This window comes from Mercurialis annua, linkage group LG2 (genome assembly GCF_937616625.2).
Source record: "Mercurialis annua linkage group LG2, ddMerAnnu1.2, whole genome shotgun sequence".
Taxonomy (NCBI): domain Eukaryota; kingdom Viridiplantae; phylum Streptophyta; class Magnoliopsida; order Malpighiales; family Euphorbiaceae; genus Mercurialis; species Mercurialis annua.
The window spans coordinates 43,491,486-43,509,007 of NC_065571.1; the positions used below are offsets into that span (position 1 = coordinate 43,491,486).

Below are 17,522 nucleotides of genomic sequence, written 5' to 3' on the forward strand. Positions count from 1 at the left end.
ATCAATCATGGAAAAAACCTAGGGATTTATGAATAAAGTTATCAACTGCAAGGTCAGTTTTTTAAGGATAATCCATATTATCGTAAAGGATATTCATCAGGTATGTGTTTTTATACTATTTTTTCAATTTTTTGTTATCTTGAAACATCATTGATTTCTCAATATTATATAAAAATTTATCAAATTCAAAGATACATGCTCTTCATTTTCTCTATTAAAAGTTCAATTATGACTCAATTGTTGTTAAATTTTCTCAAATTAGTTGTTAGATTACTTTCGATTCACTCTATGATTGTTAAGTGCTTTATTAAATGTTTGGATAATTGTTAAAATATAAAAATTTAAACTTCAATTTAGATTTAAATCAAAAATTTATTCAAATCCTTTAAATGTTTGATTGATCTTATCAATGTCCAAGATAAATTTGTAATTTGAATTTATTGAACATTTATTTTTAAATGTGCTATATTTCATTAATTAATAACTGCCAAAACCCGTTTCCATTTTTTTTTTTTAAAGGATATTACACAACTGCTTCTTCCACCGCCCCCTTCACCATTGCCCCTTCTCAAATCACTATCTTTACTCTTTTCAAAGGATAATAACTGCTTTTATTGTTAATTTTTTAAGTTATCATCATTTACATGAATTGCCAATAATAAATTAAAACCGGACAATTTTTTTTTTAAAGTAACTATATTAGATTTGCTGCAAATTATTTTCTTTCTCACAAATTATCCACTTGAATATTATCAACTTTCATATAATTGCTTCAATTTTACATAATTTTTTTTTAAATCAGTAATTTTTTTAATAAAAAATGTGTTTTTAATTTTCAATTTTTGAATTCTTATTTTATATATTTCATCATTCATTGTTATTTATCAAATGCACAAATATCTTAAACTATTATAAGGCGAATACTAACGAGAATATTGAATATATTAGTGTATTCCGTTTGAACTTTTGTACTCCTTGTGAGGTTAATGTACTCCTTGTGAGGTTATTGTACTCCTTGTGAGGTTATTATACTCCTTGTGAGGTTTTGTACTCCTTGTGAGGTTATTGTACTTTTTGTGAAGTTATGTATTTCTTGTGAGGCTATTATATTTCTTATGAGATTCTGCATTAATTGAAATAATTTTTTGGATTAATTGACAATTTTTTAGTTTAAATAGTATATTCAATTACCTTGTATAATCATACTACTTTCTTATCAACATATTCTGATGGTACCCAATTTATAACCAACAACTGTAAAACATTCTCTTGTGTAAATAAATGAATATAAAAATCCCAATTTCTAAGCCAATTATTAGCATCAAAATGGTCATTCACCAAACTGATTGTACTTTTCATTTCTGATTTTCTTAATTAAATTCAAAATATTTAAATTCATTCTTAAAGTTGACGGCTTCTCTTTACTGTTCTTTACCAATGTTTTGGTTTTGGGACCAGATTATCCTCAAGAGAGAATAACCATTTCATGAATTAGAAACCGATTCGTATCTATAACCATTAAGTGGTGACAAAATTATTATTTTCTTTTTCATAATTTGGTACTAAAATTATATTGTTTTTTTTATTATTTATATATTGACTATGTAAAATTAGTATAAAATTGACTTTTTCCATTCAATTTTTTTTTAATAAAAATGTAACATCTAGAGTGTTTTGAAATTTGAAAAAACATTTTTAAGTATCATTATAGTAAGTGGTCTTTTACAGATCAAATTCATTTGAATTATTATTTACTAGTTGGTGTTCTTGATTAATATATTTGTTTTCTCTATATATCTTATTCTGAATTTTTTTATCATAAACATTATAGACGATGGAAATATATTACTAAATTTTGTTATGCTCATGAGAGGTTAAATTTAATGAGTTTTTAATTTATGTCAAAATGAGAAACATGGGTTTTAGAATGTGGGATGATAACAAAAACAAAATTTCAGAATTAGAAAACATTTATTATCTATATGTTTTTTATTACATTTCATCCCTAATATGGGCGATTTTCTCTCCCTGTGTGGGTGTTTATTTTCTCTACTAAACTCCTATATCACACTTATCAATAAACTTTTTAAAATAACTACTTATTTTAAAAAATGTGATAACTTAGTTAAAATAATTATTTAATTATTACTTAAGTTTTTAAAACGAAACCTATTTCATAAGAGGGGCCTCTCAATTGGCCCCTCTAACTTCTATTCTCGGTAGATAAATCGAGAAGACTCCTTCAATATCAGGTATGATTATATTAAACTATTATTTTATTTTTACGAAATAAATGAACAGGTACACTTGGGAAATTCTTTCTGGATAGTTTTTTCAATCTACGCTACTACATGTTACAATAAACTCACAAGGTACTACTATTATCATATCATTTTAACTATTGGTACGTATGTTGATCATCTTTAATATTGTCAATTTATTTTATTGTTCTACCGTTTGTTTAACAAATTATTTAAACTATGGTTTATATATATTTGTTAAATAAATGTGTATTTGGATGGCTCATATTGTAGCTACAAAGTCCACTTATTATTATTTGTTTAAAGAATGACTCATTTCCTTCATGGGATGGTCATTCTTCTATATATTAATATATTGTTATCTCTGGCAAAAAAAAAAAAAAATTTGTGAGAAATTCAAGATAGTTCGGAATCCGCTCCCGATGATTTAAAGCGGAACAAATGTATTACAGTAATACACACTCCACTTGATCAGCGATGGATTTGTTAGTCGTTAAATTGCCGAAGGAATCCGTCGCTTATTCGACGAGAAACGAGTCGCCAAAAACTACCGACGGATTCGCTAATTTAATGAGAAACAGAATGCCACAATTTTTGGCCGAAAAATAAATACGGATTGCAAAATTCATTAAGAAAAGCACAAAAATATTGCTATTCAAATCGCAGTTTACAGAAATACAGACCAACCATATAACTTACATTCATAGCAAAATTTGGTATAAGTTTACATCTTCTATCCAAAAACATTTAATAGGAGACATGTGTCAATTTTCTAACAAACATAGGGTTGTCCCTCTCTCTGTGCAATTAATCTTTACGAACAAAATGCGTCCCTCCACATCAGCGCATCAAATCACCAAATCAGCTGCAAACAAAAAAATAAATGCAAAAGAGAGAGTATATGCAATTTTTTTGATTTCTTCATCATCATTACCTGTTTTCATATTAATAAATTGTATATATACACAAAACAAATTTTTTAATCTATAGTAGACATTAAATCGCCATTGTTGAAGAATAATCAAAAACACTTCTGGATTAAGATTATGCGAGAGATAAGCATTTGAAAAAAAATCACTAATACATTATCTGAAATAACCATTGTTAAAGATTTATCTACATAACACAGACAAACAGTAAGAGGTAAGCATCTTTAATTTTATTTATTTCATATAATGATCTGAAAAGATGATAGGATTATTAACATCATTTAATTTAAAAATTATATAGAGATGGAATATGTTCTTGTCATGATACAACACAATGAAAAATGGATAGAGGAAAATAGACGTCATGAATTTAAAGTTATTGGAGTCGTGATACCACAAGATTCAACATATTTGAATCTTTTGAATATAATATTAGAAGGGCTGAAAATAAATTTAAGGAATAAGAAAATTGAGATAAGATATCAAGTCAAAATTCAATGTCCACCACTAAAGATCATTGATGATTCAAGCTTCAAATTTTATATAAAAATCAAGAGAAAAGAGATGGATTTCACTATGTGATACTAATGAAAAACTTCAAGATCTCCTCTCGAGTCTTTCCTTCACAAGAACAAAGTAAGTTCAAAGGACCTCAATCTGATGTTGCTTGAAAGTCGCTCCGATCCTTAAGTCGTAAAGGTTTTCTGGTAGATGATGTGGGTGATAAGTATTTTGGGCTAAAAAAATGAATACCTCCTCAAGCAACGTTAGATTTCTAATTATAGGGCCTTTGATGGCAAGTTATCCTGCATTAGATTGTCGTTTACACCAAATCCTGCATTAGATTGTCGTTTACACCAACGATATTATACTGATAAAGGGTCACGTTTCACAATAAATACGGTTAGTGGGAGAAAAGGGCTGGTGCGTCTCTCTATTTCGGTTATATAGAGAACTCCAACTTTAGAAGGCGAAGCCTCTACTTAGACTAGAGAGGACCAAAAGAATGGCGTTCTTCAAGGTCTGGAGGCGAACCAAATTTATGAGGCGAAGCTCGGAGTTGATATTTCTAGATCGGTATTAGAAGCCACGCCCCCCCCCCCCCCAGCCGAGGTTAGCCAGTCAAAGATTTTGGGCGGTTCTTTCGTCGTTTCCGATTTCAAATTTTGAAACTTGAACTGTTTGAATTTCAAACGTTTTGACGATTACTCAGAATATATAGAGTCGCGTCTCTTTAGTTTCTACAATGAATGATTTGTCTGAGAAGATGTGCCATGTTGTCACGCACTCAAGTGCCTAACTAATTTGTGCGTCTATAAAAGGAGGCAAGTAAATTCTTTCGTCTTTTTATCACTATTTTGTCAACTTCAATCTTTCTTCTCATCGGTTTCCATTTTGTCTCTTGCCTTCTTAGGTTTCTTTTTTAACAAAGCTTCCGTCCTTCATCAACAATAAGTAATTCTGCTTTTCATATTTATTCTTGTTTTTTCCTTACTTTTTTCTCTCTCCCCCTTATATATGTACACGCTATATTTTTACGGTTATTAAATAGTATCACGTGTCCTAATTCAAACGGACTAAAGAAAATTAAAAAAATAAAATAAAGAAAAATAAGAATAAAATAGAATAAAGGTTCCGGGTTAATTTTATTTATTCCAAAGTTCGTTATTTATTGTTAAGAAATTATCGTCAAAATTTTGTTTAATTAAAATTTTTTTGGATGGTTTTGGACAATAAAGGTTAGTGTTGAGATGAAGTGTTTTTTGTGCTTAAGTTGCACGACACTTTTGCCCATTCACACATAGTCTTGCTCACTTCATCTTCCTCCATTTGACTCAACACAACTCAAACACTAAGCATCCATCAACTCCATTGTCGCCAACCACCATCTAAGGATGGCAATGGGGCGGGGTGGGGACGGGGAAGTCATCCCCATCCCCATCTCTGTGTCCATCCCCATCCCCATCCCCATTTAATAAATGGGGATAAAATAATTCCCGTCCCATGAATTTTTGTTTTTTTGAAGATTCTCATATCCTATAAATTTAATATAAATTTATAAATAATTTTATTATTTTTATAAAATATTGATTTTTTTATTATAGAAAATACTACTACTTTTTATAACATGATATATTTATAACTAAATATATAGTAATAAAAAAATTACAGTAAATTATGTAAAATTATAAATAACATATTAAAAATTATAATATAATATAATTACAAACAGGGTTTCCATGGAAACGGGGATGTGGATCCCCATGGAGCGGGGAATATACTCTCCGTCCCCTCTCCATCCTTGTGGATGGGGAATGATTTTTTCCATCATCATAACCATGGGGGTAATTGCTGGGAATTTTCCGGGTTCCCATGGGAAATGGGAATTCCCTTCCCATTTCCATCCCTACCACCGTCACCAACCTCACCATTTTTATTATTTCTTTGAGCAATTTGGACAGCGGAGAGCGTTTCTCGAGATTTCGACAACCGATTTCATAAATTCAAACTCGGTTTGAAAGTTAACTTAGTCAGAGACAAGGTATAGTTTCTGATTTTGAATTTGGATATAATTTTGAAGGGTTTTGTTGAGTTTAAAGTTGGATTTTCTAGTTTGATATTTGCTGTTTGAGGCTATGGTTTTGAGGCCGTTTTGGATGGTTGATTTGAGGTTTTTGTTGGGTTTTTCAATTTGCATATGATGTGAGCATGTCGGAACGAGTCCTGACAAGCTCGGTTCTGCTCAAGTGAACAAACCTGTTCACTCAAGCAGAATTGTCCTTTAGGTACTACTTGTGCAGTCCTCAATATGCATGAGAAGGTGACTTTCGGGCTAGTTACAGACCCCGAGTGCGTTATTTTCGATCGAGATTAAAATGGAATTTGTTGACAATATTTCATAGAATATGTTTTAAGTGTTAAATTATAACTTGGACAGACTATAAGTGGTGTTTTTAAGGCCTAAAGTTGGCTAAAAACCTAATTTTAAAAGATGAATAAAAAGTTGGTTTTTAGCTAGTCTAGATAGCTAGTTAAATAACATTTAGAATAATGTTATTTAAAGACGGAAAATGCGTATTTTAATATCTTCGATCGATATAGGGATTGGTATGTTTCGAGTACTATGTGTTTATTATTTATACGTTTTTGGTTGGCGTCTAGAATGTCTCTAGAATTGAATTTATTTTAACTACGTTTCATTATTGTATTATATCTAGGTTCGACGAGGCAACTACCGGCGGGACCCGAAGTTCAAGAAGCATAAAGAAGTAGCTTTACGTGTTTGATTTTTGGATAACAAGTCGTGAGTTTGCTATTTATTTTGTGTATTATTTCTGTAAACTATGGTTTTGTGTTATTAGGATATTGGATGCATTGCATGTTTTGTGTTTTTGTGATATGCTAGATTATGTTTTGATTTGAGTTCATTATGATTTCGGTTGTAATATACGAAAGCGGATTATGCATGATAGATATGAGATTTACTCAGTAAAATTGTTAGGGACTCACAACTTGAAATTAAGCGATAGTAGCGGTTAACTAAGGACTGTACTACGTGGATTATTTTGATTTGATAAAGTATAAATAGTTGTGATATGAAAAGTATACATCGGTTGGTTTCGCTATCGATGTCAGATGTAAAAGTTACATTGGTTGACTTTGCTATAGATGTCAAACAGATGAGGTTAAAGGATAAAGTTGATTTGATACTATATGGTATGAGCAAAGTATGTTTTCTTAAGATTAGGGTTCCGATCGGATTTAATGTTGGATTATTTTAAGATATGTTTATGCAATTTATATTTATAATATCTTAAGTAAATGCAAACTCACTCAGTGTTGATTGACCCTCTCATACTGATTTTCTTTCAGGTTTATTTTGCTATAAAGTGATAGAACTTCTTTCTTTTGTTCCGGAAGTCATTATTTTGAAGTACGAAAAGAAAAGAGATTTCCATCGATGGATTTGAAGTGATCGAGTCCTAATATATAATGTTTTCGATAAACGGTTTTGAAATGTTTTGTATAAACTCAAAGATATAATAAGATCGTATACGATTTTTAAGGTTTTGGAACTGCACATTTCAATCAATTGTATGAAAGTATGTTTTGTTTATTTCGAAGTGAAAGTTTTATATTCGTTTTTAGGCTTACTACAGGTTTCAGAGCAACCACTCCCGTTTCCTAACGCCGGTCGCGGGCCACGATTTTGGATCATGACACCAGAGATGTGGCTGACGATGGCCAGCCGGAAGTGATCCTGGTCGGTTTGGGTCGGTTTAATTTTTTGTAAACTTTTTAAATTTTTAGTTATTAATATAATAAATGGGTCAATTTGGTATTTTTATAATTATTATTTTTAAGGTAGTTTTTTGAAAAGTTCTAATATTTTTCTGAAAATCAATTAAACAGATTTAGTCGGATGTAATTTTTTTTATTCATATTAATCTTATCTCTATGGAAAAATTGTTTTTTTCAGTATAATTTTCTATGCCAAGAAAATAATACGTTATTGGCCATGTTTTATATATATGGTCATTTATATTTTTTATCATTCACATAATTCTTTTAAGGCTTAATCACCAAAACCCCCACCTTTTAACCCCTTTTCAGTTGCACTCTGATGTTGTAATTTTGTCAGTTGCATCCTAATTCGCATTTTTAAATTTCAATTCCACCCTCAAAATCAAATTGGACTCCTTTTCACTCGGGAAAAATTCATAATAACCCTTATAAAGTACTCGTTTGAACTCTTTTACACATAAAAAGTTAAAAACAGATGACTTATTTTAACTTTTTTCAAATGGAGAAAAGATCAATTTAATGCTTGAGGGTGGAATTAAAAATCAAAGGTGCGAATTAGGGTGCAGCTGACAAAATTGCAACGTCATGGTGCATTTAAAAAGGGGCTAAAAGGTGGGGTTTTTTTTTGTGATTAAGCCTTTTTTTAATTTGCTATTTCATAATATTTGATGAAATTAAAAATTAAACGCCGAATATGTTAATTCTCTTTATAGTCCCTTGGTACATTTGGTAAGGGAGTTTGGAGGAGTGTGTTACGTGGGATAAAAACAGGAGTGGGTGTTCTGAAACAAAAACATGAACAGATATAGTAAGAGAAGTGAGTCACCAAATCAACCAAAAAATTACCAAATTCTACTGACTACTACTGCTACCGTTAACTCAACACATAAATACAACACACTCTCATCAACTCTGCAAACTGCAAACACTTAGTCATCATCTCAGCTCAGAGGTAACCAACTTTTAAATTTGTTCTTCATTGCTTCACTTCATATTTTATTTCCATCTCTATGTTCCTTTGTTTTCTCTAAATTTGTGTATTGTATTGTGTTGTATATAATCTGTTTTAGCTCTTCAAGAATGCTAGGTCTTAATAAGTTGTTAGATAGATTCAAAAGTACCCAAGTCCACTCTTTAAGCTCTTCAAATACCAACTATGGTCTCCCCACAGCTGACCTTTTAGAACCCACCATAGACCCTTACTTAAAACCAATATACTATGTTGAATCACTTGCTCAACTTTATCGACGCCTCGATGCGTGCTCAATGCCATCCGATAAGTCGTTGTTATGCATTGAGCAGTACTCGCTTTTGCGCGCTTTGGGCGATCCTAAGCTGCTTAGGAGGTGCCTTTGTGCTGCTAGGCAGTTTGCTTGTGATGTGCACTCAAAGGTTGTGCTTTCTGCTTGGTTAAGATTTGAGAGGAGAGATGATGAATTTGTTGGTGTTTCGTCGCTGGATTGTACTGGGTATGTTCTTGATTGTCCTGTTGCTGCTTTGATTTCCGGGTGTGATCCTGTTTCCGTTAATAGCCCTTGTCAATGCTGTTCTCAGGGTGTTAGTACTTCATTAGTAAATGATGATTGCTTGAGTTCGGATGATGATGATGATGGTGGTGTTTCCATTCGTGTAAATGATGAGTTGGTTCATTGTGTTAGATCGAAAATTGCTGCACTCTCTAGCCCATTAAGGGCAATGCTATACGGTAGCTTTGTGGAGTCCGGAAGTGGTACGGTTGATTTTTCGAAGGACGGAATATCTTTGGAGGCAATGAGAGCAGTTGAAGTGTATAGTAGGACTAGGAGAGTTAATACATTTTGTGGTGAGATTGTTTTAGAGTTGCTTGCATTTGCAAATAGGTTTTGCTGTGAGGAATTGAAGTCTGCTTGTGATGCTCATTTGGCTTCATTGGTATGTGGGGTTGAGAATGCATTGATTCTTTTAGATTATGGTTTAGAGGAAAAAGCTAATCTTCTTGTGGCTTCTTGCTTGCAAGTCTTTCTTAGGGAGGAGCTTCCGAGTTCATTGTATAATCGTAAAGTGATGAAACTATTCTGTTCCCCTGAGGCCGGGGAGAGATGGGAAATGCTCGGTACAGCTTCATTCTTACTGTTTTATTTTCTGAGTCAGGTGGCTATGGAAGATAATATGAAATCGAACACAACCATGATTTTGTTGGAAAGATTGCATGAATTTGCAACAGAAAAGTGGCAAAAGGCACTTGCTTTGCATCAAATAGGCTGTGTTCACCTTGAGAGAAAAGAGTACAAGGATGCTCAATTTTGTTTCCAGCAAGCGGTTCAGGCAGGTCATGTTTATTCAGTTGCTGGTGTTTCTAGGGCAAAGTACAAGCAAGGGCAGCAGTACTCGGCTTTCAGGTTGGTAAATTCTATCATATTTGAGTATAAGCCAGTTGGTTGGATGTACCAAGAGCGATCTTTATATGGCACTGGACGAGAGAAGATTGTTGATCTTAATACTGCAACAGAATTGGATCCAACACTCTCATTTCCATATAAATATAGAGCTGTCAAAATGATGGAAGATAAACAAATCAAGCAAGCAATCTCTGAGATTGGTAAAATTATTGCATTCAAGCTTTCACCCGATTGCCTCGAATTACGGGCCTGGTTCTTCATTGCTCTCGAGTATTATGAAAGCGCTGTAAGAGATATTAGAGCATTACTAAGTTTGGAGCCAAATTATAGGATGTTTGATGGGAGGATGAGTGGTGATGAGTTGGTTGAAGTCTTCAGCCATCGGATTCAGCAGTGGAGTCTGGCTGACTGCTGGATGCAACTTTATGAACGATGGTCATGTGTTGATGATGTCGGTTGTCTGGCTGTTATACACCAAATGTTGGTAAATGATCCTGGAAAGAGCCTATTACGGTTTCGACAGTCTCTACTACTTCTACGGTAAGTGCTATAAACTGCAGCTACATCATATAGTTTGACTTATGACCAGTTCATATCATGTTACATGCTTTATATGTTTGTCATGTGTAAATCTCAGTCTTCGATTTGATATTTTGGCTAGCGATTACTTTCTTGTATTCAGTAGAATGAATTTCTTGTGATAGGTTAAATTGTCAAAAGGCTGCAATGCGTTGTTTGCGATTGGCTAGAAAGTACTGCAATTCAGAGCACGAAAAGCTGGTCTACGAAGGATGGATTCTATACGATACTGGCCACCGTGAAGAAGCTCTCTCTAGAGCTGAGAAATCCATTTTAATCCAGAGGTCATTTGAAGCTTTCTTTCTCAAAGCATACATATTATCCGATACAAATCTGGATCCTGGAACATCATCTCAAGTTATTCAACTGCTGGAGGAAGCCCTTCGATGCCCTTCTGATGGTCTTCGGAAGGGACAGGCATTGAATAATTTAGGAAGTATATATGTGGATTGCGGAAACCTGGAGCAGGCTGCGGGTTGCTACAAGAATGCCCTTCAAATAAAGCATTCAAGAGCTCATCAAGGACTGGCGCGTGTTTATCATATGAAAAATCAAAGAAAAGCTGCATTTGATGAAATGAGCAAGCTAATAGAGAAGGCGCATAATAATGCTTCAGCATACGAGAAACGCTCCGAATATTGTGGTCGTGAGATGGCCAAAGATGACCTTAATATGGCAACACACCTCGATCCACTGCGAACATATCCATATAGATACAGGGCAGCTGGTAAATATCACAACTTTTCTCCAATTATCACTTTTAAACTAAGCATTGTTAGGTGTGAAATCCAGAAAAATGTGTTAACAATGGCAATCTCATTTTTGCAGTTCTTATGGATGACGGAAAAGAATCCGAAGCTGTTGAAGAACTAACAAAGGCCATAGCTTTCAAACCAGAGCAGCAAATGCTACAGCTTCGAGCAGCGTTTCACGAGTCAATGGGCTATTTCTCTGCTGCTCGTCAAGATTGTGAGGCAGCTCTTTGCTTGGATCCCAATCAAACGGACACATTTGATCTGTACAGTAAGATACGTCACAGGGCTGTTCATCAGTGACATTCTGTTGAGCAGAAGCAATGAGATTGCCTATGTAATGTATATATGGCATAATGGATTGATGAAAAATCAGAAAATATACTGTAATTACTCCTTTCCAAGTGTATAGTGAGAGTTCATACAGATTTAAGTTATTTCTTCTTGTTCCTCTTCAACAAAATAGGTTTATACTTCACTTGTAAATCAAAGGATATGAATTTACCAAGTCCTTCTTTTGTTATGGATTTCATTTTTCTACATCATCCATTCTCTATTTTTAAATACCATTGCTTCTGAGTCCTAGTACGAGTGTGTAAAAACCGAATCAAATTAAAAAATGGAATCATACCCGAAAAAAATCTTTGGTTCATTTTGAATTACTAGTTTCGCATTACGTGCTATGCACGTGGCTCGTAACGTAACTTTTCAATGAACATATTAGTAAATTTATTATAATTATATCAATTTTTTATTTATAATTAATATTAAATTAGTTTAAAAAAATTGTAAAAGTAAATATAATATATTCGGTTATTAATTTTTTTTTCATACTGAATTTATTCTTCTTTTGGTTTTATAATAACCATAATTAAATAATTAACTTAATTTTATTAATAATATCTTTAAAAATAATAAGATAGAAATTTAAATAATAATATATTGACCAAATACAGTATTTTAATTTTGTAGTTCAATCAAACTAAAAGATAGGTATTTCTACTAATTTGGAGACAATTTAGTTATTTTTTACATACTAAAAATTAAATTGGAGAAAATTTAGCTACCTATTCTAATTAGGACTTTAATTACAATAGTGATTAATTAAATAACTAATTAGTTAATGACTATAAAACCATTATTTAATAGTAAACTGAAAAGGATTATTCAGTAAATTTGCATGTCCCCCCCCATCCGTGCTTTTATATATAGTACTAGTTTTTCGCCACGCGCTACGCACGTGAGCGATATTTATATGACCCGTTAAATATTTATTATTAAATAAAATAATTTAATTGTTAATAAAATGTTATGAATTATTTTTTGTCGATATATGGAATATATATGGGTGATAATTGTTTGGTCCTTTATATAAATATCAATAAAATTAGCCTATTTATTTCACTTTCAATTGCATCACTTTTTAGAAAGTTCATATCTTGATCTTTATTACTTTCGACTCCACTTTTGTTTGAATTCCTTATATTGTAGAAAAAAATTGAAATATAAAGTACTTTTCGTCACGTACTATGCACATGAGCGATATCATATGATCCGTTATTCAAATAATTGATTAGTAGTATAAATATTTATTAGCAATCTATATTTTTTGACTTAAAATTTCTTTTATTTAAATGCCAAATTCTATTTTCATTAATTTTTAATTTATTTATATATATTTTACACATGGCTCTCGTAATTTGACACGTTAATATATATTTATTAATATTTTATTTGATATATATTTAAAAATATATCAATAAAGTAAATTGAAAAAGATAATTTATACAATAAATTATAAATATACAGTAGCAAGCTAGTAATGTGACCCGTTTGTATTAATATAAAAAGTTAAATTGAATAAATTTATAAATTAAAAAAACTCATTCATAAAATTTAGTATTTGACCACGTGCATAGCATGTGGGCACAATTTATATGACATGTTATTTATATAAAATATTAATTAAATTATTATATAATAATTTTGATTTTGATAATTTCTTATTTAAAATTGAAACTATAGCTCGTGAGTTATAGTTACACGACCCATTATATATATTAAAAAATAATTAAATTATCATTTAAGTTTAGTATTGTTGTAATAATAAAATATTAATTAAAATTTATTAAAATACACAGATTAAAGCTTATTATAGTCCACTGATTAACTACATGTCTTTACTAAAATTTTATATAAATTAATTAAAGTATTAAAGATAATATTTTAAAATTATGAAAACATAAATATTTATAGGAAGCATAAAAAGAGAATTTCAATGGCACAAATACGTTGGTTGGTTCATCATCATATATACCAACACTTTAGCTTTAGTAGAAGCATTTAGTTTATTTAGGTAAAGCCATATATATTGTTTATAACATTAAAAAATAAAAACACTTGACATTTTTCGTAAAATAATCAAAACATAAGTAAAAAAAGAATTGTTTGCCTATTAAATTTGTAGTGTTTAGTATATATCTGAATACTTCTATTCTTATAAAAGTTTGATTTACATTTTAACTTCTATTATATTATCTTATTTAAATTAAACTTCTATTAATTTGATTTTTTAATATTAATCATACCCTCAATGAAATTTAATATCGTAATTTTGCCTGCCCCCCTCTCCCTCCCTTTCCCCTCTCCACATATAAAATAGTTATAGATAGATTAAAAACATTTGGCTTTTTGTTTGTTTTTCGAATCGATTCGATTTAGTTTTAGAAATAAAAACATTTAAGTTGACTGCTTATAGTACAAACTAAACCTAAAAATAAAAATCGAAATGAAAAAATCGAACCACAATCTTTGGTGGTGATGCATGTATAACTATTTTTATTATTGAATGCTTTAGTTTTATAAAAGTTATTAGGCAAAAGGTACAAAAAATTTCTCGTAGTTTTCACAAAAATATAAATCAACCCTTTTACTTTTTTAGGGTACAATTAAGCCCTCTTTATTTTCAAATAGAACAAATAACCCCTTTCGTGCAACACCATTAGAAACACTCGTTAATATCTGACATGTCTCTCATAATCATATAGGAAAAAAGTTCAAAAATAATTTTAATGTTTAAAATATTTAACCAAAATTTGAGGGGTAAGTGTCCTAAAATTAAACTAAAAGGGTTTATTTGTTCGATTTTAAAACAACGAGGGTTTAATTGTTCAATTTTTAAAACACAAGGGATTAATTTTGCCCAAAAAATAAAAGGGTTGATCTGTACTTTTGAGAAAAAATCGAGAGTTTTTTTATATCTTCTGCCAAATTATTACAAGAAGACTGTTTTATAGTATTTTCACAACTTTTCTTGATTGTCATTTGAAATACGAAAAAAAATCATTAATATATTTATTTTTACTATTAAACAATATCTTTTTATAGAAAAACAATCATCGATAGTATCAAGTATTTCATCCGAGATAGTAAATTTCTGGTTAAAAATTAATTTCACATAAAAATTAGCAATTTTACATAAAAGGTGATATAGTTCATGTAAATTTGACTATGTTTCATATATTTACGTGAAAGTTTGAATTTGTTACTGAATGTTTTTAAGTTATAAAACTTACTATTACACTAATACTATTCTCTTATTTAAAATAACATTTGTCAAAAAATGTTACTATAATTATGTCGTAAAAGATTATTTTTGTTATAGCGTGTGCAAGTTAAAACGAGCTAACAAAATTTCTATAATTATAAGATGATAACTATGCTTATATCGACCTTTTATAGGTGGGGGAAAATCAAAAATAAATGTTGTTATCATAGCGAGGGAGTACATAATCTTTAAATATAAATAATACTAAGCACCTCTCTTGATATAATATCTTCTCCTACTGCGCTTGGGTGCAATTTGAAAGTAACCAACAACATATAAAACCAATATTGTAGAGAAAAATCCAGCAGGAAATGCAATCCCAGCCAAAATCCATGAAAACCATGTCTCCTTGCTCTCATCGTCATCGTCATCGTCATCTTCCATTGGCTCTGTTTTATCACTCGGAACCTGAATTTGCATCCCACAAAGTCCACTATTATTAGCATAAGAATCCGGATTGTTGAGTCTGTCCATTTGAGGACCATTCGGGATATGACCGTTGAGTTTGTTGTTGCTCAAGTCCAAAACACTCAGTGTCTGTAGGTTCCCGAAACTCTGTGGTATTTCTCCAAAAAAAGTGTTATGTGACAAGTCTAAACTCTCCAAATTATACATTTCTCCTAAAGCTCTTGGAATTTTTCCTGACAGATTGTTATATGACATGTTTAGCACTCTCAAACTCTTCAAACTCCCACAGGTTTCAGGAATTTGTCCTGACAATTGATTATTGGATAAGTCTAAGAACGTGTACATACTAAGATGTTGTCTTGGAAGATCTCTTACCTCGTTTTTCTAATAGACTTCGAAGTTGTTCAGGTAGGGTGATCGTATAAATTAATGAGATGTCAGGATTGGGATTAATCATTCCACGGAGTTTTCCCAAAGTAGACGGAACATCTCCGCTAAATTTGTTGCCAGAAAGATCAAGAATTTGAAGACTTGTAAGATTTGATATATCGTTTGGGATTCTCCCTTGGAAAAAATTATTTCTGAGATTGAGAACTCGAAGAGACGAAAGTTGAGAGAGGAAATCTGGAAATGGAATTGTCATGGAGATCAAGACAAGTAAGATTACTTAAACTCCTAAATTTTTGAGGTATTGTTCCAGAAAAGTTGTTGTGACTCAATTGAAGCACCATAATTTGTGGTGAGACAGTCGTAGGAATGGCACCAGAAAATTTGTTGAAAGAAAGGTCGAGATAAAACATACTAAAGATAGGGAACTTATCATGACCTAACGGGAGTTTGTTTTTTGATAAGTCGACGAATTTCAGCGATGAATTTGAGATGGACATGGGAATCGGACCGGAGAACTGATTGCTAGACAAGACGAGGGTGTGAAAATGTGAAGGGTTACTAATATTTTCCGGCAAGCATCCTGACAAATTATTTTTTGGGCTTCATTTTCAGTTTGAATGTACTGAGGCTTGAAAATATTTAGGAAACTCAATTTAAAAAATTAGATCTTTAATGTGTTTAAGTGGACAAATATGAAGCTATAAATAGGGCTCGTGGTATGCAGCTGCTGCCATTTTAGGTGTAGGATTTTTTCTAAAACAAACACTTATTAATGTTTTTTTTATTATAATGTTACGTTCTTATATTTAAGAGTATTTTAATTAAAGATTGATGTAATAAATACATGCATAATACATTTATTAATAAATAATCAAACATAAAATAAGGTATTTGAAAAATATATTTAAATAGATTATCGTCAAATTTTATATAATGAATATATCTCCAATACATATTTGATACATATTTGACCGTTTGAACCCTCTTTTTTGTTTTTTATATGTTTTATTTTTTGTAATTTTATTACATATTTTTTTATACATATTTGATTCATCTCTAATATATATTTGATGCTCTTGAAATGCATCTTTACTCCTTGATATAAATACTTGATACATTTTTGATACATATTCAATATAACTCAGATACATAATTTATACATAATAAATATATTTTAAATATAATTAATAGATACGTCTTTAATACATAATTTATACACGATAAATACATTTCAAATGTAATTAATAGATACATGGTTGATACATAATTTATATATGATAGTAATATTTTTTACCATAAAATTTATACATGATAGATAAAAAAAATTAAATGCACTTAATAGATACATTACTGATACACGATTTATATATGATAGGTACAATTTTTAAAATTAAATGGACATATCATTGATAAATAATTTATACATAATTCGATAGGTTCATTTATATATTTATACATTGCGGATACATATTTTATACATGATAGATATATTTTTTTAAATGTACTTTATAGATACATCGCTGATATATATCTATATAAGATAGATACATCTCTAATATATAATTATATATGATAAATAATTTATTTATGCATCACACTCGTGTTCGGTATGTATGAATAATGTACCCGATAAATAATTATAAATTATATTTTTTAAAATTGTATTATTTTATGTTTTTGTATGTTTTATATTTTCAATATTAATATTTTTAAAATTAAAATTAAATTTTAAATATTAAATAAACATATAATTTAATTAATTGTTTTATTAAAAAACAATTAGTATAAACTTAATCTGCCTACGATTCTTCACTCAATTTCCAATTCCAGCCTACTTGACCTAAATTTCGTAATTTATGACACGTGGCACGATTTAATACCTTAAAAATTTATGGGTTATTATAGCTAAAAAG

The 17,522-nt window shown here is 30.6% G+C and overlaps 2 protein-coding genes across 2 annotated transcripts; one reads left to right on the forward strand and one right to left on the reverse strand.

The window, feature by feature from the left end:
- The first annotated feature begins 8,237 nt into the window (after positions 1 to 8,237).
- On the forward strand, positions 8,238 to 11,723 carry LOC126670570 (ethylene-overproduction protein 1-like). The gene is made up of 3 exons (XM_050364328.2): positions 8,238 to 10,413; positions 10,578 to 11,179; positions 11,281 to 11,723. The coding sequence occupies exons 1-3, from the start codon at positions 8,576 to 8,578 to the stop codon at positions 11,505 to 11,507; spliced, it is 2,667 nt and encodes an 888-aa protein (XP_050220285.1). The 5' UTR covers positions 8,238 to 8,575; the 3' UTR covers positions 11,508 to 11,723.
- A 3,292-nt stretch (positions 11,724 to 15,015) lies between these two features.
- LOC126668550 (receptor-like protein 46) lies at positions 15,016 to 16,106 on the reverse strand. Its single transcript, XM_056104673.1, has 3 exons — positions 15,887 to 16,106; positions 15,595 to 15,843; positions 15,016 to 15,524 (listed from the first exon to the last, which is right to left on the reverse strand). The coding sequence occupies exons 1-3, from the start codon at positions 16,104 to 16,106 to the stop codon at positions 15,016 to 15,018; spliced, it is 978 nt and encodes a 325-aa protein (XP_055960648.1).
- Positions 16,107 to 17,522: the final 1,416 nt, after the last annotated feature.